Raw genomic sequence first — 25,619 nt, 5'->3', positions numbered from 1 at the left:
CACCTCAGGAGCTAAATTTTATTTCGAGTTATTGAAATTTCTATATATAGAGAATACCGTTCTTGAGCATGTATAGCACATAATTGAATCATTTGTATCTCGGGCTTATAGGTTACTGAACATACTATTTTTAACAGTACTTAAATATACAACAAACACTCTTTTACGTCACCACTTTAATTATGACACTTATTATAGTAACTTTTTAGAAGACAGGATACAGTACACACAGTAGTGAAACAAGAAACATACCTCCGTTAACACCTTTGGAAAAAATCCCTTATTCTCTTCTGTTTGTCATGGTTAACCTTTCTCCCTTCACGTTGAAACTTCTCGTCAATACCATGCTGCCGAGATTCGTAAATGGAGCTTATCATCCGCCACTTTGTGGATTGTTTCCATATGTGACCGGTAATTAATTCACACCTGAGAAACAGCGAGGCTTTGCCGATTTTACGATCATTAGAAGTTTTTTTTTTGTTCCCGTCATATTAACTCCCAGCATCACTGTAACTCTTTCTTTACTTGTTAACCATTCCTCATAAACCACAAATGCCGTATTGTACAGTTAATGTTGTGCACAAAATTAGAGTTGCAGAATATTTTTTGCTTCAAGGGAGGAAATGTTTGCTTCAGGAAATTCGTGTAACCAAATTTTGAGTAAAAGACTAATAAATACACGTGAAGAATAGGACAAATAGCCGGGAAATTTAAGTTACTTCAAGATACTGAAAATTTGAGTAATGGAGGTTTGAGATATCGAGGTTCGACAGTGCTAATGCAACCTACAGTCTTACAGGCACTATAACAAAATAGGAGGAATAGGAGAATGCCTTGATGACTGTAAAGTCTACTAACTGGGCAATTTTCTTTTTCTTTCTTCCTTTTTAAAATTTTTTCTTTTACATCACAACGATACAGGTAGGTCTTATGGCAATGATGGGACAGGAAAGGGCTAAGAGTGGGGAGGAAGCGGCCATGGGCTTAATTAAAGTACAGCTCCTCCATTATTACCTGGCAAAGATGACAGGCAACACCTTTATGCCATATGTTTCATTATCAGCAAGAGGCTTCTTACAACAGTTGCCAGCTATATATACAGTTCCGGGCCATATTAGATACATTGACTTTTTTTACAGTTCATTTGTTTCTGGGGTCTGGTTTTGTAAACGGGCTCACTTATTTTTTAATGGCTTGAATATTGTAAAACAGGCTATTTTTGAATGAAATGAGCTCATTTGTTGTGCAGTATCATTGTTGTGAGAGCTGATTATTGATGAACCAGTTGCAGTCTTGAGAACAGCAAGATCTGACATGTTTGATGTTTGAGTGCATTATTAATATCTAGTACTGTTGATTTCCTGGTTTATTTACAATCTGTAGCCCTTAACCCTCCGTTACACGCGCCGCGGAGTGAGAGTCCACACTTTATTATTCTTTGGTATCATAGGCTGAAAATGCAAGGCAGAACGGGCTGCCTTCTTGTAGCTTCCTTCTGCAACAATGCAAAGGCCGTGACGGCGTGAGAATGTCTGAGTAATCTCCGAGCTATTGATTATGGAAGTTTATATTGTCAACTGCAGACTTGCGGAGTTTGAGTCCGCAGGCGTGTATTGGTGAGTTGTTAATCTTACTCACTCTTTTGGTAGTCGTCCATTCTTCTGTTATTATTTATTATAAAATTATATACTTTTATTACCTACAAGTGTAGTAGTGGGCTTATTTTGATATATTTTCTACTTGTGATTATTTACAGTGGGATAAACACGATATTACAAAATGAGCTATAAATAATTATTTTGCGTCCTCTTTCCAAGGAGTTGGTGCGATTTATTCCGAGAGTTATGGATCAAATCGAGCAGTAATTGGACGATGAAGTTGGTGCAAGTGATGATAGTGATCGGGACGTCGTAAACGATAGTGATCATAATTCTGAGAGCAAACAGTCCACATACGAAGAGGACGTGACTTAAAGTGAACAGCATGGAATATATGTTGGAAACTACGGGGCCGAGTGGAATCATCGCCCTGCAATAGAAGGGTCAGGCCACCTGAACATACTATTATAAAACACTTGCCTGTAGTATTAGGAGTTGCCATGGATACTGAGATGCCAGTTGAAGCTCTGCAACTGTTCTTTACTGACGAAGTGCTACAAGAAATCGTAACAAGCACAAATGGCTATATATACCCTTGTGTCATACAAGTCAAGGAAAGACAAAGTTGTATTGGTTCTATCTACTTTCCATGAAGACCATTCTATTGACGATTCAGATGGATCAAAACCCTCAATGATTACCTTCTAAAATGACACGATGTCAGGCGTTGATAAGGTGGATGAAATGAAATGCACTTACTCCATGGCAATAACATCACGACGTCGTGACTTCTTCCGTGCAATATACATCAAGTAACAGAATGTAACGATTACAATTTTATTCCAAGGAGTAAATGAATAACCTATTATTGTTAATTTACAATTAGTTTTGCTAAGTCCTGTGATTTGCAGTTGATAACATCTAATTTATTTAAAGGACTGAAATGTTCTTGTAAATGTAGATTGTACACACACTTATCAATATAAATAAAATCAAACAAAGTAATTACGATGTAAGACAGATTAAAAAAAGAGAAATAAGGAATTCTTGAAAAAAGAATTGAAATGAAAGGAATGGAAGCTTACAAACAATCGCGGACTGTCAGTCCGGGCGCGTGTACTGGTGTTACAACAGAGCGCGCATTTAACGGAGGGTTAATGGTTATGTTTTCAGGTTACCGAGAGATTTTATACACAATACGACGTGAAAACAATGGGTAAAATAAGTGATTTGTCGCCTGGAAAGATTGAGGAAGTAAAAGCTTTGATTGGCACCAATATGTATTGAAATCAGTAGATATTGAAGACTGTGTATATCTGAATCATCTGTGAGGTATCTAAAGAAGAAAGTTGATTTTGGTAAGGAATTAGTCCCTTAAAGGAAGAACAAGTGTGGCAGAAGACCAATATTTTCACCAAGGTCCGAGCGCTCAAAGAAGATGTGCCATGAGAAACAGTTTGCTTCTACAAAATAAATTAAAATGAAACAAACACAGTGGCGTCACTACATCTGAAAGAAGGGTAAGCAGCAAACATTCACAGATGAACTTTAAGGCTTGCAGGCATGCTCAAAAGCCAAAATTAACTTCTGCTATAATGTCAAAACTTCTCACATGGGCAAAGGAACACAAGCATTGAGATATTGACTCCTGGAAATCGGTACCGTATCATTAAAGTGTACAGTATTTAACTACATGCAGTAGTTATAAATGTACTGAGTTCAGGCCACTCCTAAATCTAATTTTAATGGCCTTTTCATTTTCTTTCAAGTTTTCTTTATCAACAAGTCTACATTCAAAATTTTGACAAATAAATCTCAGTTTGTACAAAGGTGCCGTGGTAGAAAGTACCACTCCGATTGACTTGTGCAGACTGTGAAACATCCTGCCAAAGTCATGGTTTGGTCTGTCATCAGTGGGAAAGGCACTGGATGTCTGTCCGTGGTTGAGGGAACAACGCGGCAAAACCAGTAGAAGGAGGTTTCAAGGAGGAGGCTCCTACCTCAAATAAAGAATGGTTCCCTAATGGAGCTCCATATCACACAGCAGGATCAGTAAAACCCTTTTCGCAGCAATAAAACTTCCCTTTGTTACCCTGGCCAGGAAAGTAGTCCAAATTGAAACCACTAGAAAATATTTGTGAGGCGGTGAAATGAGAAATGACAAAGGAAACAATCACTACAAAAACTTATCTCAGTGAAAAGATTAGTTAAGTCTGGTATCATCACCCACAGATGCAGGACACTGTACAACTTTGCATTAACAGTATGCCAAGTCACAGCAATGATAACAGCTAAACGTGGCTTGACAAAGTATTGAAATGTGGCTTAGTTCAACTTACTGAACATTTTTTAAATAATAGTATTATAACTGCAGTTTATCAGTTATTAATAATTGAAATGTTTAAAGAAATTAAATTCCCTCATTTAGACAAATCAATCTTAGCAGCTTTTTATATCTCCTAAACTTGTATTACGTTAAAAATTCAAGGTTTGTCTAATAATATGGTCAGGGACTATATATATCAGTCATTGTGACCAACATGAGAGAACAATAAAATGCTAAATTTCCATTTAATTTTAAATATATTTTATTGTTATAAAATGCAAAATATGAATTCAAACATGTTCAAGCAAAATTTCACATATTCTGTTCTGATAATTATAAAAATCATTCACTTTGTTACCTTCAGAATACATCTGATTCATTAAGGAAGTAATTCTATCCCCTAAGTTCCTTGCCATAGCACGCTTTTTTAGAACATCTTGTTGCAAGAGATAAATTTCAACATCACCAGTTTTCACTATTTTCTCTAGTTCCTCCTTCATTTTCAGTTTCTCTGCAGCCAAATGTGACCTTATATGTTGAGAAATGTCTCCAGGTGGTCTCCTGAAATAAATTCCAAACACAATATAACAGTATACAAAGTGCAAGATGAAGCTAAGGAGTATTAACCCTCCGTTACACGCGCCGCGGAGTGAGAGTCCACACTTTATTATTCTTTGGTATCATAGGCTGAAAATGCGAGGCAGAACAGGCTACCTTCTTGTAGCTTCCTTCTGCAACAATACAAAGGCCGTGACGCTGTCAGAATGTCCGAGCTTTGATTACAGAAGTTTATATTGTCAACTGCAGACTTGCGGAGTCTGAGTCCGCAGGCGTGTATTGGCGAGTTGTTAATCTTACTCACTCTTTTGGTAAGTCATCCATTCTTCCGTTACTATTAATTATAAAATTATATACTTTTATTACCTACAAGTGTAGTAGTGGGCTCATTTTGATATATCTTCTACTTGTGATTATTTACAGTGGGATAAACAAGATATTACAAAATGAGCTATGAATAATTAATTTGTGTCCTCTTTCCAAGGAGTTGGTGCGATTTATTCCTAGCGTTATGGATCAAATCGAGCATGTAAGGCTTTTCAGGCGTTTGCTCTATTAACCAGCGTTTCGTCTTAGGTCTGACACTAGACTCATCAGAGTGGGATGTATACGTTTGACATTTTTGACATGCTCTATTGGTGAAAAATATCTAATTCCCTTCATAGGAATTTAGAATTTTCCATTCTGAATTGCTAGGCGGGCAATAATTCCTTTGTGGAGATTTATCTCCCATATGCAGTTATCAGACTGTGCCTCGTATAAGGGCTTCTGATAAGTTCACCTGCATACACCCCAGCGTCAGTGGGTAGGGTCTGACACATCCCACTCTGATGAGTCTAGTGTCAGACCTAAGACGAAACACTGGTTAATAGAGCAAACGCCTGAAAAGCCTTACATCTGATACCTTTTTGACATTTTTGACATGCTCTATTGGTGAAAAATATCTAATTCCCTTCATAGGAATTTAGAATTTTCCATTCAAATCGAGCAGTCGTTGGACGACGAAGTTGGTGCAAGTGATGATAGTGATCAGGACGTCGTCAATGATAGTGATCGTTATTCTAAGAGCAAACAGTCCATGGCTGAAGACGGGACCCAGTGGAATCATCGGCCTATAATGAACCGTAATGGAAGGGTCAGGCTACCTGAACATAACATAATAAAACACTTGCCTGGAGTAGTAGCAGTTGCCAATGAATACCGAGACGCCAGTTAAAGCTCTGCAATTGTTCTTTACCGACGAAATGCTACAAGAAATCGTAACATGCACAAGTCGCTATTTATACCCTTGTGTCATACAAGTCAAGAAAAGACAAAGTTGTATAGGTTCTATCTACTTTCCATGAAGACCATTCTACTGATGACTATTCAGATGGATCAAAACCCTCAATGATTGACTTCTATAATGACACGAAGTCGGGTGTTGATAAGGTGGATGAAATGAAATGCACTTACTCCATGGCAAGAACATCACAATGTCGTGACTTCTTCCGTGCGATATACATACATTAATAGAATGTAACAATAACAATTTTATTCAAAGAAGTAAATTAATAGCCAATTATTGTTCATTTACAATTAGTTTTGGTAAGTACTGTGATTTTGAGTTGACAACTTCTAATTTATCTTAAAGGACTGAAATGTTCTTGTAAATGTAGATTATATATAAATTTATCAATATAAATAAAATCAAAATAAAGTAATCAGGATGTAAGAGATTGACAAAAGAGAGAAATAAGGAATTGTTGGAAAAAGAATTGAAATGAAAGGAATGGAAGCTTACAAACATGTGTAATGGTGTTACAACAGTGCGCGCGTTTAACGGAGGGTTAAAATTTCAGCAAGGTTCGGAATATTATGAGTAATGTGGCAGTGGGAAAGCAGCATTTTGAATGAACTGATGGGAACTCTCATTTATTTGGATGTATAAAATTTTATTATTTAATTTGGTGCTTTAGAAATTTCTTGATCTGAACTTTTGGACTTTTGAAACACACTGCAGTTCTATAGTCCATTCCATGTTAAGAAAACAGTATTGCTCTTATGACACCAGGGTTGCTATATTGAACGGCTCTGATCAACACCATCACGGGAAAACGGCGGCACATAAATTTGTGAAATTCAGTATTTTAAAAAAAGTTCAAGATAAAAAGCGGAAGAAACTAAGCTGCAAATTATTTTTATGAACTAAAGGAGACTGGGTGTTTTACAGGGGCTATTTTTGGTTTGTACAAAATCACAGGTAAAGTATGGCACATAAAAAAAAAATCAGCATTGAAATGTAAGGCAAATGGAAAAATAATATATTTTATGGAATCGAGGGGTGAAGGATGCATTTAATAAATTTCCCCAGACAACTCAGATTTTTACTATGCTGTCATATTGCTCACAAAAAACAATAGTAAAAATTAAATGTGGTCATAAAAAGTGGTGAAATTAAAATGTGCAAAAAAAACCCCAGCTAAATAACAAAACCAAGCACAAATAAAACACGCAGCAATTTTTTTTATCAGTACAAGTTATGCCATGATGTATCACCGCACACCGCAACACCAAACTCTTCAGTAACAACTCCTGTACAGTACGAAAATAATAGAACACACACAAGTACTATGCAATATACAACCAACTCTCGCTCCTGGCTGTCCAGCCCTGACAGACTGTGATGTAAAGGAAAAGAGAGAGGAGAGAACAGTACTGCCAACCTGTGGTAATTTGAAACTATAGATATAATTTTGAAAACACTATTATGAATTACACTATGCCATATGATTTTAATGTTGAAACATTGAAACCAACACCCTTCACCAATTTGATGTTATTGCTTTAAATTATTTTAAAACAAAGAATAGTAAGAGTTCTGCTGGTGGTAGAATAATTGCGTGATGAACTACTTTCCTGGCACAACATTTAAGAACAGCAAGCACCAATCACCGTTCATGTTGCCATGAGTCCTGTGTACCGCTGGTGCGGTGATGCCACTTGTTTGAAGAGAAACACACAGTCTCTGTAAGCCATTTGTTTTTGTTATTGTGACATGATAGTAACTAAATAACTAAACTTATGTTGTAATATAAAGATATATACTATAATATAGTATTGAAAAGATGGACCATTACGACATAAGTTTAGTTATTATTGTGATTGCAATTCAATACGAATCAAAACCATGAAGTTTATATCGTATGTTTATATTGTGACATGGGGAACGACTAAGAAAAAATCAGTTATAAAAGCCAAAGCCGTGAATTAAATACACCGGCTACGTGAATATTTTGAGAAAGAGCGTGACAATAGTGGGCCTCTTCTCTGTTACAAAAGTGGTGGATCGAATTTGCGATGCTTTGAAAGTAGATAGGACTGTTGAAAAGTGTAACAAAAGAAAAGTGTCCCGTGGATCTTAATACACCTTCTGAAGTGCTGCGTACACCTGAAAAACGAAGACCAAGACACTGTTCCAAGACATCACTAGATGCATTTCAAAAGGATGCAATAAGGCAACATATTTATAGTTATTACATGAGGAGGGAATTTCCCCATGCGTGATAAACTACTTTCCTCCTTAGAAGAATCTCTCTTATTCACAGGAGGAAATACCAGTTTAAGTAAAATACTGAGAGAACTTGGCTTTCATTGGAAGAAATTTTCAGGGAGAAAAACTGTGATGCAGAGAAGTAAAATTGTAGGATGGTGAGGTACATTTGAGGGAAAATCTGAAGACTAGTCCAGATAAGAGTGGTGTGGTTAGATAAAACATAGGTAGATGCCAGACATTCTAAAAAGGTGGTCTGAACAGATGAAACTGCAGCAGGGACTTTCAAAGTACCTATTGGGAAGGGAAGTGGGCTTATTTTGTTTCATGCAGGTGGCATTAATGGACTTGCTCTGGGAGCCATGCTACTTTTCAGATCAAAGAGCACTTTTTATTATCAAGAAGAAATGAATGGGATTACATCCACAACGTGGCTTCAAAATGCTTTGCTACCAAACATAAGTCCCAATTCTGTAACTGTTATGGACAATGTCCCCTATCACTCTGTGCAACTAAACACAGCACCGACAACGAAAGACAGAAAAGATATTCCTAAGTGGTTGGTGGGAAATAATGTACCGGGATATCTGCAGATATGACAAAGGCGGAGCTGCTACAAAGTGTAAAACTACATAAGCCTACATTTTGCACCTACGAAGTATACTCCCATCACTACGGCTCAGGGTCATAGGGTAATTAGGCTTCCTCCTTACTACAGCCACTGCAACGCACCGCAATAAAACTAATTTGGGTTGGGCATAAGTGAAAGGATATGTTGCTGAAAATAAATCTCTCCGTCTCACTGAGGTCGAAAGCTTAGCGCACCAGGCAGTCAAACTTGTTACAGAGATGAAGTGGAAAAGTGTTGCGAGTCACACCTGGGAAGATCTACATACGGCAAAGGAAGCTGATGGAATAGTTTAATGTTGAGTGGAAGAACTTAGGATGGATCGAATATAAATGGGAATTTTTCAAAAATGTATTGTATCAACCAAAAATATACATATAGAGAGATCACTTTTCTGCACAGTATCCTGCCTTTGATACACATTTTCTCCATCGGACTCTTAAAGTTTTTGAGGCTGCCCTGATAGAAGAGGAATGTGTGCGAGGCCAGTTGAGCATGGACTCTTCTACACTTGCATCATCATCGAGCCGCTGTCCTCCCAGGTCTTATTTGAGTGGTCCAAACAAATGGTAGTCTCAGGGCGATAAATCTGGACTGTACAGAGGGTGTTCCAAAGGTGTCCAGTGAATTTTATCCAGTTTTTCCCACGTTAAAGTGGCAGTCTGCAGTCTTGCATTGTCATGGAGAAGAACAACGTTTCGGATCGGTTGCTGGAGTCTGTTGTTGCCACACGCGGCTTTTGCTTCATCCAAAAGACTACGGTAATAGGCTGCATTAATTGTCCTTTGATCGTGAAGAAAATCCACCAGCAAAACGCCTGCAGAGTCCCAGAAAAACGTTGTAAGAACCTTTTCAGTAAATGGGCGTTTTGACCTTGACCGGACCTGCTTCGTCTCCTCGCCGCCACTCCATGTTTGCTTGCATTGACTCTGGGGTGTAAGATGCACTCAAGTTTCGGCACAAGTCACAATACGACTCAAGAAATCCTCTCCATCCTCCTCGTAGAGACACAGGAGTCTTTGACAAACTTCCTGGAGTAAATCTCGGATGATGGTCTGAACACTTCCATAACTTAATCTTATTACTAAAACAATTTGTAAAATCTGTATTCGCTGATCTTCAGAAATAATATCATGAATGGCAACAATGCTGTCTGCAGTGTTGCTTGGCCGCAGTCATGGGGTTCATTTTCACAGCTTCTCCTCCTAACATTAATTTTTTAGCACACTCATACTCTATAGAGTCTGAGAAAGTGTTTCTTCCCTAAATTGTGCATGGAGTCATCTAAAAATTTTGGAAGGTCTAGTGCCCTCTTTTGAGAGAACTTCAATATGTTGGGCAACAGATGTGTGCACCTCTTGCTCACTCGTGGTATACTGAAGTAGCCCAGCTCTCCATCATTCACACACGCAAACCCCTTCCCCAGACACCCTCACTGACATCCTGGAAAAGCCCCGCTACTAACAGTAGTGGTACGTTCTAATTCCTGTTTATATTTGATCCGCCTTCGCATTATTTCTATGGGTACGAATGACAGCAGTTACTCCAGTGACATTAGTGCCAAGGACAAAGACACCTATATTTTCAAATAGTGCGGCGTATTACCTTTGGATTAGTTAATGTGAGTACATAATTTCACAATATTTTATTATTTCGGCACTACTATTCTCAGGGTTTTATTTTTTATTCTGACTTAATTCGTCATCGCCAGCCGATACTCGTATCAGAGTTTTTGTTTCTCGCCTGCAGTTCCGCAATCTTAGCCCACACAATGAAGGTGGCGCTGATGGCTTATCAGACCAATTCTCGTACAAAACATCTGCCCACTCACGTTCCATCCAATGTAACGTGGGGAAGATGGCAGTGTTTGACGTAGCATCTTTTTTTGGCGAGTTTCCTCTTCGTCTTCGATGTTCCTGCTCAAACTGTGCAACTGCAGCTGTGATGGTAGCACACCAGGGAGGGCGATCCAATGCGAGAGTATGCCAACTTGCGGTCGAAATCATGAAAGAAATGACTCATTCCTCATATCCCCCCACTCTTACCACATTGACGACGGGCCCCGAATGGAGGCTGCTACCACGTGTAGACCGGATAGTTCAGGCCTCCAAGAAAGAAATGAAACTGCTGCACTCAAACTACTGTAACTCGAAAATTATTTAAGATATCAACCTCAAACTTGGAACATGTACTCACTACATTGCTCAGTAGTCTGTAGGGTATGATACCTTTCAAGGCAATACCATTTCTGGCTCCATTTACTAGTCTTTCTAAGCACTGTGTGGTATGAATGCCCTGTTTGTGCCTTTCGTGTACTTACTGTATTCAAGTATACAAGATTTCCCTTTACGGTTACCTCGTTCAGTCTTAGCTGTTAATCATTAGTAATACCTAATTCACTGTCACTCAGTACCTATTTTCCCTTTCAGACCTGAAAGAAAACTGGGAGTGCAAAGTTTTGTTTGTACATAAAAAACCGACTAAAATGCTCTTAAATACATATATTTTTAGTCTATTCTACGAAATAAAAGTTAACATCTGCAACAACAACAACAACAAAAAAGCACCCACACAATTGTGTGTGTTAGGACTTAATTCACTACTTACAAAATGTGAATATACATATGTACATGATCAAATGTATTTTACAGTGTGGAATAATTTAAAACAATTAAAATTGTTGTTCAAACACAAGTATACCTTACATTTTCTACACTGAGGATGAGTTTTGCTTTTACAGCCGTTTTAGCGGCAACACCTTGTCGGCCCTGAAAGAAAACTGGAGGTGTGAATTTTTTTTGTACATCAAAAAATTACTAAAATGCTCTCAAATGCATGTGTTCACAATTTATTTTACAAAAAAAGAACTATCGTCTGAAAAACAGCACCCACACAATTGTGCGTGTCAAGACTTAATTTACTATTTACACAAAATTTTAAAAATTCAACTCATTACATGTGAATATACAGATGTACATGATCAAATGTTCTATTTTACAGTATGGAATTATTTTCGCTTTCATTGCTGTGGACAGAGACAATTTTTCCCGGCTTGGAATGTCTTTCACGGCTCTAATCACTGCTGTTACATTTCTTTAACATGTATAGAGAAGGTGGTCCAAGTCGTCTGGTTCACAATTGCTAATTCGTTTCCTTCTAGGTACAGTTGGTCTTTTAATGCATTATTTCCTCCTTTCCAAAAAGTTATTTGAACTGTCTTCTTAGTATTAATTGAGAATTTGTTTTCAATGGCCCATTCCGAGGGTCTATCGAGTGTATCTTGGATGTTTTGTAGCATTGGCCTTCCTATGACAATGTCATCGGCATACATGTAAATCACGACGTCCTTATTCATCCCATGGGTGATTCTTGTTACATCAGATGTTACTATACGGAATAAGACTGACTCATGGGGTCCCCCTGAAGTACACCATTAATTTGCTTTATGGTACTGGATGTAGCAACGCCATCATCTATTATCACTCGTGTCAGAATGTTTCTGAGATTATTATGGAGAGGTAGTTTTCTCGTCCTATCAGTTACTCTAATTTCGTGATGAGTATTCCTCTGTCCAGAAAGTCGAAAGCCTTGTTGAAATCTATAAAAACTGCAAAGAACTTTCCTTTTTCCTTCCTTAATGTATCATCGATGTCATTCAATAAATTCTTTATTGCATGAAGAGTTGATCTACCCCTTCTAAAACCAAATTGACAGTCTGGGATAGAATCGTCAACCAGCTCTGTTAGTCTATTGCAAAGAATTTTAGTGAAGACTTTACAGCCATTGTTCTTTAGGGCAATACCTCGGTAGGAATTTGGATCTTCTGTGTTTCCTTTCCCTTTATAGAGAATTTTGATTTTGGAGTACCTCCAGCACTGCGGTATATCCTCTTTTTCTAAACATTTGTTGAACAGTTTTGTCCATAAAGTGTTCATCTGTTCAAGAGAGCCTTTTAAGTGCTCATTTACTATATCGTCAGGGCCAGGGGCTTTCTTTTTCTTAGACTCTGTTATTATATCAGCAACTTGTTGCTCAGCGATAGGTTGGTAATTCAAGACATACGTTGCATCTATTTTCATATTTACATAGAGGTTTCTGCAATTAAGAAGTGACGTGAAATGTTTCTCCCATGTTTCTATCTCAATGTTGTTGCTGAAATGTGGTTGTCTTGGTCTTTATGCTACAAAAGGGTTTGCCTCTGCTTCTTCTGCCAATTGAGTGTACTTCATGTCTAAATAGTTTCTTTCCTTTTCCTTTAGAATTTCTTTGTATTTGCAACGAGGATTGTTATATCTTTCAAGTTCTTCAGGATTCTTGTTATTAGATCTTGTTTTGTGTAGGCAGTCTAGTACATATTTCCTTTCCGCATAGCATTGAGCATCAAACCAAGATTTTGACTTATGATGATAGTTTCCTATTGGTTCAACTGCTGTTTTTATTGTGTCTACTATAATCCAGGCTGCATTATCGAGTTGCCCGTTACTTAGTTCTTGAAGAACATACTGTTTTTTTTTCCTAGAGGCTTTACGCCGCGCCGACACAGATAGGTCTTATGGCGACGATGGGATAGGAAAGGACTAGGAGTAGGAAGGAAGCGGCGGCCGTGGCCTTAATTAAGGTACAGCCCCATCATTTGCCTGGTGTGAAAATGGGAAACCACGGAAAACCATTTTCAGGGCTGCCGATAGTGGGATTCGAACCTACTATCTCCCGGATGCAAGCTCACTGCCGCGTGCCTCTACGCGCACGGCCAACTCGCCCGGTAACATACTGGTTTACAGTGTATGCTGATTGCTTGAGTGATTCTATGTTAAGTGTTCTATTAATTCTTACTTGATTACTCTTTCAAGATTGAAGTGTTTTTCTGTTAGTTGTCAGAGAAGTTAGAACTGGTAGGTGCTTCCTGATGCCTGTTAACACAGATGATTTAGAATATGTTGACTTAGGATTTTGACCTGAATGTTTGAAAAGACAAGGTCTATTACACTTGTGCCACTGTGGCAGACGTATGTTGGGATTTGATGATCGTTTTGTAATAGTAGGCCTTCTTGTTCTAAAAATGTTATCACTGCCCCTGTTTTGTTGTTATGTACATCAACTCGGCAGTTTAGGTCTCCTGCCAGTATTGTGGGCTCGTTTCCAACCTTATATAAGGCGTTGCTCAAGGATTCTATTGTCTCAAATGAAGACGAATCTGGTGGAAAGTACGCGCAGAGAATTACACCAATTTTTGTTCTGATACCTAATAAGTTTTGGGTTTTATGTATAACTTTTGTGGGTGTTAGCCACGGTTTAACTAAGCAAGATATACCACCACTCGGTCTGCCTATTTGTCCCTGAAAAGCCATAGTATGATAACCATAGTATCCTTTCACACTAGTATTATCCAGTAGGAATGTTTCTGTTAATACAACTATATCCTCTTGGAATGCATTATCTGGAATCACTCTCATGACATTTCGTATACCTTCTATGTTCCACAGCAGTAGCGAGGTTTCCTCGTTTGATTTAGTCTCCCTTTCACTTTGCAGTTGTACTCCTCCCTGTCGTTGCCTGATGAAGCGAAAACGCCTTACCACAACCCATTTTGGCCATAGCCCCAGAGTGTTGATTTTATCTAGATTTTCGAAGGCTACCCCGATTTTGAACGCTTTATTGTTTCCCCTGTTTTTCAGTTCCTCACATGTAATTTCTCCAGCTATTCTGTTTTCTTTCAGATAAGATTTTAGACCATCTGTTGTCGTGGTGTTATACAGCTTACCCACGTACAGCCACGCAGTACTATCGCCAGCTTTGACTCTATTATCTCCATCAATCTTAGAGCCTATGACAACCCGTTTTCTTCGATAATAAGACTGGGTTACCCATTCATTTTCATTGTCATTCTCAGTATCGGTGTCATGTGGCTCTTCTTCTTCTATGTTTCTAGTTGTGTGTGGGCCATGTACCTGTTAGTTCGGCGCTGGTTCTGGAGTCCATGAGTTTGTTAGTCTCGCCTGTGTTTTGGTGTATGTACATTCGATGTCGGTGGTTTTCGAGCCTTCTGCTTGACCTGCTTAATGACAGGTTTCATCTATGTTATCCAACAAATTTGCTACAGCGTGGAGTGTTGATCTTACTTTCCAGAAAGCAAACTGTTGATCAGGAATCTCGTCATTGATTTCTTCCTCCAATCTCCTGTTCAGTAAACTGGTAAATAGTTTTAACAGGTTATTCTCTAGTGCTATGCCTCTAGAAATCTGGAGATCCCGTATCTCCTTTACCTTTCTAAAGGATTTTAATATTGGATTCTCTCCATTCATAGGGAATATTTCCCTTTTCCATACAGGTGTTGAATAATGTCATCCATATTCCTAAAAAACGCTTCCATAGACAATTTTATATGTTCGTTTAGAATACCGTTTGGACCTGCTGTCTTTTGATTTGCCAGTTGTGTTATGGTTGATTATACTTCCTCTTTCGTGAAATATTGAAACTCCATGTGTTTATCCGTATTTTCTTTCATCTCCATAGCCATCGGCCGGTTTTCTCTGTTCAAGATGCGTGAAAAATGATCCATCCAAGTTTTCATTGGGATATCATTCGGAAATGAGGTCTTCTAGCAGTTTGCGAATGGAATGGGTTTTTGTGAGCTGTTTCAGCAATTATCATTGCTTCCCTATCGATGAATGCCTTTTTCTTCTCTTTCAAAAGCTGTTTGTACTTTCTCCTTTCTACTGTATATAAATTCATATCAATCGGGTTACTTTTCTCTCTTGGTTTATGTAGGCATTCAAGGACCGTCTCCCTCAGCTTGTAGCACTCTTGGTCAAAACACTTTTGAGCTCGCCTGAGTTTTTCTTCTATGTCTTTAGTTGCTTCACCTAACGGTTTCTGAAGTATGTTCTGCATAAGTGTCTTTTGTTCTTCCAAAGTTGGTAGCTTCTCTATTACAATTTTCCGTGAGAAGATTTCCGGATGTTTCTGTTTTATAGACTTGTATCCGGGTATTATTTTAAATGTAGCTGTTACTGGAAGGTGTTTCCTTATTAAGCACCTGTCCTCTATTTTACACGAGTGAACTTCAATTAGGCTATTATGAAATAACAGATCTATTGTACTGCTGCCATTGTGACAGAAGTATGTTGGATTTGTGTTAGAATTTATTAAATTAAAACCATCTTCCTGCAAGTAAGAGATAACTAGATTGCTCTTCCTTGATGGCTTATCTATTCTACAATTTAAATCTCCTGCTAAGATCACTGCCTCGTTATTCTTAATTTTGTTTATAGCCTCACTTAGTGATTCTATAATGACTTCTGGTTGGAAGTAGGCAGCAATAATTGTCGCATATTTAAGTTTAATAACTATCACTTTGCCCGATTTATAAATAATGTTCATAGGGGCCAGGTTTGCTTTGAACATGCATGTTATTCCCCCACTCGGTCTTCCACGGTTATTTTGTTTAGCTAGGGTATGTATGCTGTAATAACCAAAAGTGTTAATATTCCCAACCAAAAGTGTTAATATTCTCTGTAAGAAAAGTTTGTTAATATTTTGATCGGCATTACTGAGGTAGCAGTTTTTTAGGCCTTCAATATTCCAGAGCAGTACTGATGTCGTTTCTTCCTTATTGTCGCACGTTACCATTGTAGGAGATCCTGTGGTTGTTTTCCACGATGACCCCATTGTACCTTGAGCCTCGAAAATTGTATTGTCTTACTTATACGTCCTTTGGCCAGAAATCAGGGTTATTTACCAGTCTGAGACTGTCAAATGGAACTCCAATTCTGAAAGACTTGCTATAGCCTTCGGATTCCAGTTGATTGCATTCCATGATCTCCTTTATTCCATTACTCTTCATATAATCTACTAAATTTTCTTTATGCATTGTGGGATGTATTCTACCTATACATAGCCACCCGATTTTTTCCGCGGCCGTAAAGTTCCTCTAATCACTGACCTAAGTTTTCTTGTTGATCTCATATCTGTCCATGGAATCTGATTGTTTCCATCTTGTTGATCTATGTCCTGTACCTTCCTACCTTCTTCAGCAAATTCTTTCGTAGAAATTTTCTCAATTTCTTGAATCAGTCCGTTCTTTTACCACGATCACATTACCTCTTGTTCCCTGTTACTCTTCCTCCATCTCTTGATGACTCTGAGCCGCAAGTTGATTATCCATATTTCGTGTAGTTATTTGCTGCCTAGGTGTCTGCGGAGTTGGAGCCTTAGGTTTGGTTACATTTGTCGACTGGATGCGTATCTCTAATTCATTTTGTAGAGTTTTTATTTCCATTTTTAATCTACCTTGTATTTTGGTTTCCAATGTATCAAGCATTTCCTGCATCTTACTTATCATTCCATCCGAGGATTCGATGTTGGGCCTTGGTTTTTTCAAATCCTAGTCTTACATTCGGTGCACAACGACGCGAGTCTACTATTTTTTCTATTAACGCAGTCAAATTCTCCTTTCGTGAGACCACTGCATTCAAAGTGTTGCCATTTATTACAGGCATAGCATTCTACAGCTTTGTCATTATCTGCTACTGTTTTACTGCATATATCACATCGTTCAATTTCTTGGACTTTGCTATCTTTGGTATTAGCTTGATTATTCGCTGACATCTTACCTTATTTCTCCTTTCTAGTTCTTGAGAGTTAAAAGCCGTTATTCCCTATCGGAAAATTTCAAAAACACGCTCTTAATCACTTTGAGTTTCTTCTTGAAAAGAGACCTATTTATTCCTTGATATTTGTTACGTAGTTATTCTCTAGTGGAGCATAACACGCGGCATATAATTGAATAAATAGACACTCCTGCTATATTAATCCATCTACTAACAGTCAGCAACATTGAAGCTGTATGGTTATAGTAGTTGGCTGCTATGAATTTTGGTACTTGCCGAACTGTCTCATATTATTCTTTCTTCTACGATGTTCTCACGATCCTGAAGGCAACATTTCTTTCTGTGGATTTCCCAGGTCTCTGCTTAATAGAATGTCTTGTCGCATTTGTAGCATGAGATGGGAGTTTCTCTCTGTCTGGTGTTAAATGTCTTGTTGCACTTGTGGCATGAGATGGGAGTTCCTCCTCTGTGTTCTGGAATGTCTAACTGCATCTGTTACATAAGATGGGAGATTCTCTTGTATGTTGTGCAAGGAAGTCTTGTTGCACTTGTAACAAGAGATCGGAATTTGTCTTCTCTGCAGCCTGCGTTGGCAGCGTTGCGATCTAGCGGTTTCGCTGTTCAACACACCGGCATGTAGTTCCAACGTGCAGTTTACCTTTTTGAGGTTAGGAAAGCTATTTTAATGCCTTGTTTCTTGAAGATATTGGTTAACTTGTAACTATCATTGTTGAACGTGAAGGTGGAAAATGTTAGAGGTCTAGTTATTTCTCTTTTGAGGGTAGTTTTAGGGCGATGTTTGTGTTTATTGATTATCCTTTCTACACAATTATTGCTGAAACCGTCGAATTTTGTAATACTGCGGATAGTGTTCATTCTTTAGATCTTTGTTGGACATAGGTATGCTAAAAGCTTGATGAACTAGGTTATTGTACGTAGCTTCTTTGTGGGATTGGGGGTGTACTGAATCTTGACGAATGGTGGAGGCTGAGTAGGTTTTCTGAATATTTTATAACTGAAAGAATCTGAGTTTCTAGTGATAGTTAAATCTAGAAAGTTAATTTTTTGATTTGATTAGGAGGGTGGTGGAAGCATTGATTTTTCGTCCACGATTACGAAAACATCGTCAACATATCTGGGCCCAGAAGTGAATGTTTTCAAATTCATTGTCAATTTTGGTGTATTCGAGGAAATCTAGGTATATTTCTGCCACGATGCCCGAGGCAGGTGATTCCATTGCCAAACCATCCTGTTGGTATATGACATTGTCGAAAGTGAAAAAGTTATTGTTGACAATTAGTTTTAATACTGTGATAAAATCTTGTATCTCTAGTTGGCTTTTGTTTAAGATGTTTTTAATTATCGGAATTAATTTTGATACTTGTATGCTTGGGTACATATTTACAATATTGAAAGAGTGGATCGAGTAATCAGGTTGCATACTGAACTTGTTTAGTTTTTCCAATAGCTCTAATGTGTTTTTAATAGACTTTCTGGATAAAAGTTGATAGTTTTTTCTTAAGAAACTTTGGATGAATTGTGATATTTTGTATAAGGGGCTTGGTCTATAGTTGATGATTGGGCGAATGGGAAGGCCGGCTTTGTGTATTTTGGGATAGAGCTTCAGCAGTGGGGAGACCTGGGTTCATATGTATGAGTTTGGATTCTTCCTGTTCAGTAAATAAAAATGAAATGTTTTTAAGAGTTTGTTTAAGTAGTCTCTGAATTTTTTGGGTGGGGTCTTTTTTGATTACAGAAAAGGAGCTATCTGAGAAAAAGCTTTTTGTTTTATTAATATATTCTTTTTTGCCCACGATTATTGTAGCATTGCCTTTGTCAATTTTGGTTACGATGAGTTCGTTGTCTTTGATTTTCTTTTTGAGCGCTTGTATGTGCTTTTGTTCAGCTATTTTTTCTTTATTATTGCGATCATTCGTGGGGCTGGTTAAATTGGAGAGGATGTTGCTCAGTTTCCTTTTAACGTCGGTTCTAACTTCATTTTGCGTATCTTCCGGCATTTTGCTTATGGCTAGCTTTGATTCTGTAATCATAGTGGTGGCTATTGTACCAGGAAATGATTGTGGGGTTTGAGCATGGGAAGGATCTCAGGTAGTGTCCGGTGTTTTTTGGAGCAGGTACAGAGACGGATAGTATCGCAGGGCGAATAATAGATGGTAATTCTTTTTTCTATAAAATTTATTAATAATAGCCACAGATATATCACCCTGCAATTGCAACTCAACTTGGTAGTTAATATTTGTCAAAATGAAGAAGAAAAGATTTATGTTATGATTTTCTTGACGTTTGTTCGCTTGAGAATTTCAAAAATAATTATTGTTCTTCTATAGATCATGAATAGCCTACAGTCTTTAAATGCAAACACACACAAATATTGCCTAGCACCTTGGAAATTGTCAGTTTATCATTTAAGGTGCTGACCTACAGTCTTCCTAAATTTTGAAACACAAAATAAACACACACTTGTCATGGAAAGTTTGATAAATTAAATATTTGAACTCTTGCAGTATGTCTTTCAGTTTGTTTAAATTGAAAGAATGAAATGAATAAAGCACTTCAACTAATTAATGATTTAGAAAGGACTTTATAGCAAAATATGAACTGTTTAACCGACAATGAAACCATGAATTAACATCCACACGCAGCACTTGTAAGAACACTGTACTGAACAAAGTGCTTAGTAAAAAGTCAGTCAGTTGTGATTACTCACTCAGATTGCGAGAAGATCTGCATTCACATGTTGGAGTTGTGCTGTACGGTGTCTGGAACATTCCGCGGAGTGCGGACGAAGACTCAACCTCAGCACCGGCGATGTTCAGTGAAGATACCACGTTTATCTCCCTCGTCGACGTCCCTCGATGGGTACCATAACTGAAGAAACCATGTAAATCCCTCGTTGGAAGCGACGTTTAATGTAGCAGGATCTCGTAGCACTTTTGCCAAGATTTCCGTTGTTCTTGGAAGTAATGTCAGAACACGGAAAGTTCAATTGCCACTATTGAGAATATTACGGATGTTAATATCACACACCGTCGTAATGCACAGTTCTATTTTTACACCGATTTTACGGCATTAAATTAACATTCACAGTCCATGCTGCAGAGAACACAGCTTTTATATACACAGTTCATAAGCACTTGAAAACGTGCTCTATCACAGTCTCTGAACAAATATTATTAACATTTTAAGGTGGTTTTATGGTTATATTCACACTACACTAGTCCGTACTATTTAATATTATTGAAAAATGTCCTTAATGTTCACTGGATTTCTCACCGTAGTGATCGAAAGATTGAGAAAGTGCACAACGAAAATAGTTAATCTTTGCCCTGTTCTGGGACGAATATCGAGTAAATACAGTCTCATACAGTTCACTGTAAGGGAAATATGTCTTAGAAGTGGTTTTAAATTACGATTTCAGTTTACCACATGCAATGATTTATGATATTAGCACAGTTTAGAATTATGAACTTGCACAGTTCAGGGTGTCGTATCTTAGTCAGTGAAATATGAGATACTTCTATTCTTACTTATATATCCTCACCTTTATAACAAATTTGCAAGTATTCTATCACCTTGAAAAATGTCTAGAATCTTACAGTCGTCGCGGCGCGGCCGAAACTTTACGTACGGTACGACGTCCTTTTACTATTACACCAGCGTTTGAGTACGGCCACTATTATATCCTCGCGAATCGCGAAGGAGCATACTTTCTACACACACTGTGCACACATGATTCTGTACACGGGACTGCACTGGCTATGGCCTTGGCCCAGTGGCCTATATATACACGTCAGGCGGGCGGTGCTTGGAATCAGGTGATAAGGGGCGAGTATTTCTCCCAAACTTTAAATTGTCATATCTCAGAAACCACTGGACGGATTGATTTCAAATTTGCAGGGTTTTACTTCCAGAACATTAGCTATAATTCAGTGTTGGTCTCGTGTTAATCGGTCCAGGCGTTAAAAAGTTCATAAAAATACAATAGAGAAATTTCGGTAGGGGAAGTAAGCTGCAAGCGGCGGTGACGTCACTTGACCTTGCTTGACTTGCTTTCTTGCTCATGGAGTGCAGTAGGTACGAGAACATTCACTTACACAGCTGTTCACGTATCGGAACTGAATTGTATGCTAGAAAATAAAATTTGTAATTTATATGTGCCAGGGCATATGCCTTCCTGGTACACTATGTTGACGCTGTTCAAATTGGGCCAGGTGTGTTTCGGTCCTTTGGCTAAAGTTAAGTGTTCAATTTCGCTTAAGGGTGTGTTTGATAGATTTACGACAGGTGGATGAAACTGCTTAAAATCAAAAATGTTTCTGTTGGAGTTTCTAGTTTGATTGTTATGTAGTTGAGAGTTTCTTAACTTGTTGAGTTTTTTCTCCAAATCTGATTGTTTCTAGGTTAGTTAGTGGAATAATATTTTCTACTTGGTGATAGAAAAGTTTATAACCCTTAATATGTACGTCCATATACATGAGTTAGGCTTTCATTTGTTATTTCAAACAGTGTCTTCCATAACAATTCTAATATCTATTTTGTCTTGGTCAATGCCATCGCGATTTTATTCATTCCAACTTTGCGTAACTCTCAATTCGTTGATATCTTAAGTAATTTATTCATTGTGTCTAACTTCATTACTAGTAATCGCAACCGTCTTAATTCGACTGAGCGAATGGCACAATATATTAGAGGTAACTCTTGCATACTTCCGTATGCATTTACATCGCATTAACACAGAATCCCATCTACGCATGTATGAAATAATTTAGGAGTTTGCGTTTGTTTATATTGCACGGTTCAAAATCCACAACACTGTCTGAGAAACATCAGGGCTGGAAAGCCGATGGCTGGACTGTAATCACGAGCGTTAGTGTTCCCGTGGTGTTACTCACATAGTGGAACTGATCACAGGCCATGTATGTACTCTTTGTGCTACTCACACTAGTGGTACTAATCATAGGCAATGCAAACTCGTGCTCATCACAATTTATGGTACCATCCACAGGCAATGCAAACCCACGGTGTTCCTCACGTAGGGGTACTAATCAGAGGCAACATAGACTCGTGGTGTCGTTCATATAGTGGTACTACTCATAGGTAACCCAAACCCATTCTAAACACAGGGTAACCAACACATTCCAGTGCAGCGTATGGCACCTTTTGCCACATGGACATTAATTGCCCCAGGCCTTGGGATACACACAATAGTACTAACCACAGACAAGGCCCAGACCCAGGGTCTTTCTCACATAAGGGTACTACTCCTAGGTAACTTACGAGGGAACACATACATGTGTTTCACTCTGATTCGGTTGAAATTTGGTAGGAATATTCATGGGAGGCAGTAGAATGCTAAGGTGAAAACTGCATGTCTCCAGCGCAAGTTTAAATGCCAAAATAGAACAAATAAATAGTTGTAAAATTAGAAGTGCCGCGGGGAGTATCTGGGTGTGGCAGAGAGGGAGGGAGGAGCGAAGCAGTGGACGTGAGCAGCGTATAGTCGGGCTGCTCGCTCGAGTCGAATGAATGACCACCCACACCCACCCTCCCGGCCACTCTTCTTTACAACACCGCACTTCGCACATACCTCGTATCTTCCCGATTAAAAATGTCCAAGCAGATCAAGAGGTGCACATTGATTAGTCGTCCGATGAGACAACGTTCTTACAATGACAGGTAAAATCTGACGTTCTTATAGTCATTTTTATGAATGGTGACTGTATATTTACTTTAACCATGTATGGTAATAATTGATTCTTTACACCTAGATACATAAAAACGCCCACTACAGAAGTCATTCAATCCGTGGAATGTAGTAGTGTGCCCTCAGAATTTTGCAGAGTGTGACAAAAAAGACACCCCATTATCTGAAGATGAAAGGAATTTGGGATTGGAATTATATCATAAGTAGATCAATGTATTTATATATATATTTACTTTTACGAGAAAAACAAGCGTTCACAGGAATTGCGTTCTTGTCAGCGTTTTACAGGTCTAATTGCCGACAGGGTTTTGGATAACGATATGACAGTGGAACTGTATGGCACACTGGATATGTCAGGTGATGACTTTTATTTCGAGGAAGACAATATTGAAACACCGTTATTTGACCTCGTCTCCAAAAATGTTGCTCCTAACCCTGCATCCACAACAACAGCTGAACGATGCCTAATCCCAATAACGCATAAGAAGAAGGTCGTCGAATATTGGCGAAACAAAGGTGGGAAAAAGAGGAGCTTCGAATCAGTGACACACAGGTTTTGTAAATTCAAGTTCTGGCAAGAGCTTTAAAGGTGCGAGCAACAACTGGAAAACGGTGGCACAATGGGAGAAAAAAATAAATTTGTTACGAAGAAGACTTATCAAAAGTTCAAAGAAAGTAGACAACGAAACAAAATTGTTCACGATATAAATATTAAAAAATGGGCCTTAAAGCACGCTCGTCTAGTTAACTAAGACATGTTTCGAGCGTCTCAGTCCTGGATAATGAGTTTTAAAAAGAAATTCAAAATTGGATCAAGAAAAATTTGCAAATTCGTATCTAAAAAGTACCAATTTGAACAAGAAGATACTAATTGTAACGCGACACTGTTTGTTAAAGAAGTGTCGCAATTAATAGAAAGTCACGGCCCAGAGTGCGTGTTTAATACTGATCAGTCTGGTTTTCATGAAGAGTTCCATTCTGGCAGGACCAATAATGAACAAGGAGAAAAAGTCGTATTAGCGGAAGCACAATCTATGAATTCACTAACTCATAGCTACACAATACAGCCAATAATTTCGGCAGATGGACAACTCCTGCTGAAGTTGCTAGTGGTGTTGAAAAAAAAAAAAAAAAAAAAAAAAAAAAAAAAAAAAAAAAAAAAAGAGAGGCAATTTTGGTCCTAATACAGAAAAAAAAAGGGAGCCTCCGTGGCTCAGACGGCAGCGCGTCGGCCTCTCACCGCTGGATGCCGTGGTTCAAATCCCGGTCACTCCATGTGAGATTTGTGCTGGATAAAACGGAGGCGGAACAGGTTTTTCTCCGGATACTCCGGTTTTCCCTGTCATCTTTCATTCCAGCAACACTCTCCATTATCATTTCATAGCATTTATCACTCATTAATAAATCACCTTGGGAGTGGCGACCCCATTGTAATAACAGCCTATATATGTTTCATTCATTCCATCCTGACCCGGTCAATGACTGGAAAACAGGTTGTAGGTTTTCATTTTCACAGAAAAAAAAAAACTATTTACCGCACCAAATGTGTACACTTTGCCTTCAAAGTCTGGAAAACTAACCAAAGAACTTTTAAAGAAATGATTACGGGATGTTTACTGTGAGCTAGTACCAGAGTACAGTGTTTTAGTTCTCGATTCCTGGACCGGACAGGAAGAAGAAAATATTTTAAATGCTAAAATTGGGAGTAAGAAAATCAATGTTCAAACAATTCCAAAAGGAGCCACTGGACTTACACAGCCATTAGATGTTTTGGGCTTCTGCATTTGGAAGCAATTTTTACGTATTTTGTAAGATTTAATTTTGTTAAACTCGTTAGACATCAAGGTACATTTAAGGAACAACATTTTAAAAGTGCAATCTTTGACGCACAACCAGTTCTCCTCTCCACGTTTTTGTAGCATTTGGCAGTACAGTTGGTACAAATGTGGCTATGTTAACAAGAAACCTTCACAATATGTTAATCCAGTCGATTGTTTCAAAGAAGATCCTTCCTATAATCAATGTAATACTTGTGAAAGCGACAGCGTTGCAAGATGTGCATGGTGCACACAGTATCTGTGTCTTGTACACTTTTTTGTAAACAATCACTATTGCACTAATTACGAGTAACAAGAACTCGAGTGTGAATTCTTCAAATCTTCTTGGCATCGTTTTTCAAACATCGTCCTTTGTGCACTTGTTTCATATGCCGTTTTCATATTTATGTTTTGCACATCTAATCGGGAAGTTAAGGGGAACGCGCTAACTATACGCTGCCTGGCTGCTGGCGCAGCTCGACACAGCCCGGTTGGCTCACGTCTGCTGCTTCGCTCCTCCCTACCTCTCCGCCAAACCCCGATACTCCCGCGGCACTTTTAATTCTATGACTATTTATTTCTTCTATTTTGGCGTTTAAACTTGCGCTGAGGACATGCAGTTTTCACCTTAGCATTCTACTGCCTCCCACGAACATTCCTGCCAAATTTCAACCGAATCCGAGTGAAACACATGTATGTGTTCATCACACAATGGTACTGATCATAAGTAGTCTCATAGTTCTAATTTCAACATCCCTTGGTTCCCCCCTTTTTAGTTGCCTCTTATGACAGGTAGAGGATATCCCCACAGGGAGTTGAAAGAAAA

At 38.4% G+C, this 25,619-nt stretch overlaps 1 protein-coding gene across 1 annotated transcript in view; it reads right to left on the bottom strand.

The window, feature by feature from the left end:
* Nucleotides 1-4,168: 4,168 nt before the first annotated feature.
* Nucleotides 4,169-25,619, bottom strand: part of LOC136871936 (uncharacterized) — an 87,521-nt gene continuing 66,070 nt past the window's right edge. The window contains exon 4 of the mRNA XM_067145676.2: nt 4,169-4,485. Within this exon, the coding sequence (XP_067001777.1) occupies nt 4,215-4,485 (271 nt within the window). The 3' untranslated portion in view covers nt 4,169-4,214. The remainder of the gene's footprint in view (nt 4,486-25,619) is intronic.

The sequence above is a fragment of the Anabrus simplex genome, chromosome 4 (genome assembly GCF_040414725.1).
Source record: "Anabrus simplex isolate iqAnaSimp1 chromosome 4, ASM4041472v1, whole genome shotgun sequence".
In the NCBI taxonomy this organism is placed as follows: Eukaryota; Metazoa; Arthropoda; class Insecta; order Orthoptera; family Tettigoniidae; genus Anabrus; species Anabrus simplex.
The sequence above is the reverse complement of the archived record's forward strand: the minus strand, read 5'-3'. Positions and strand labels throughout refer to the sequence as shown.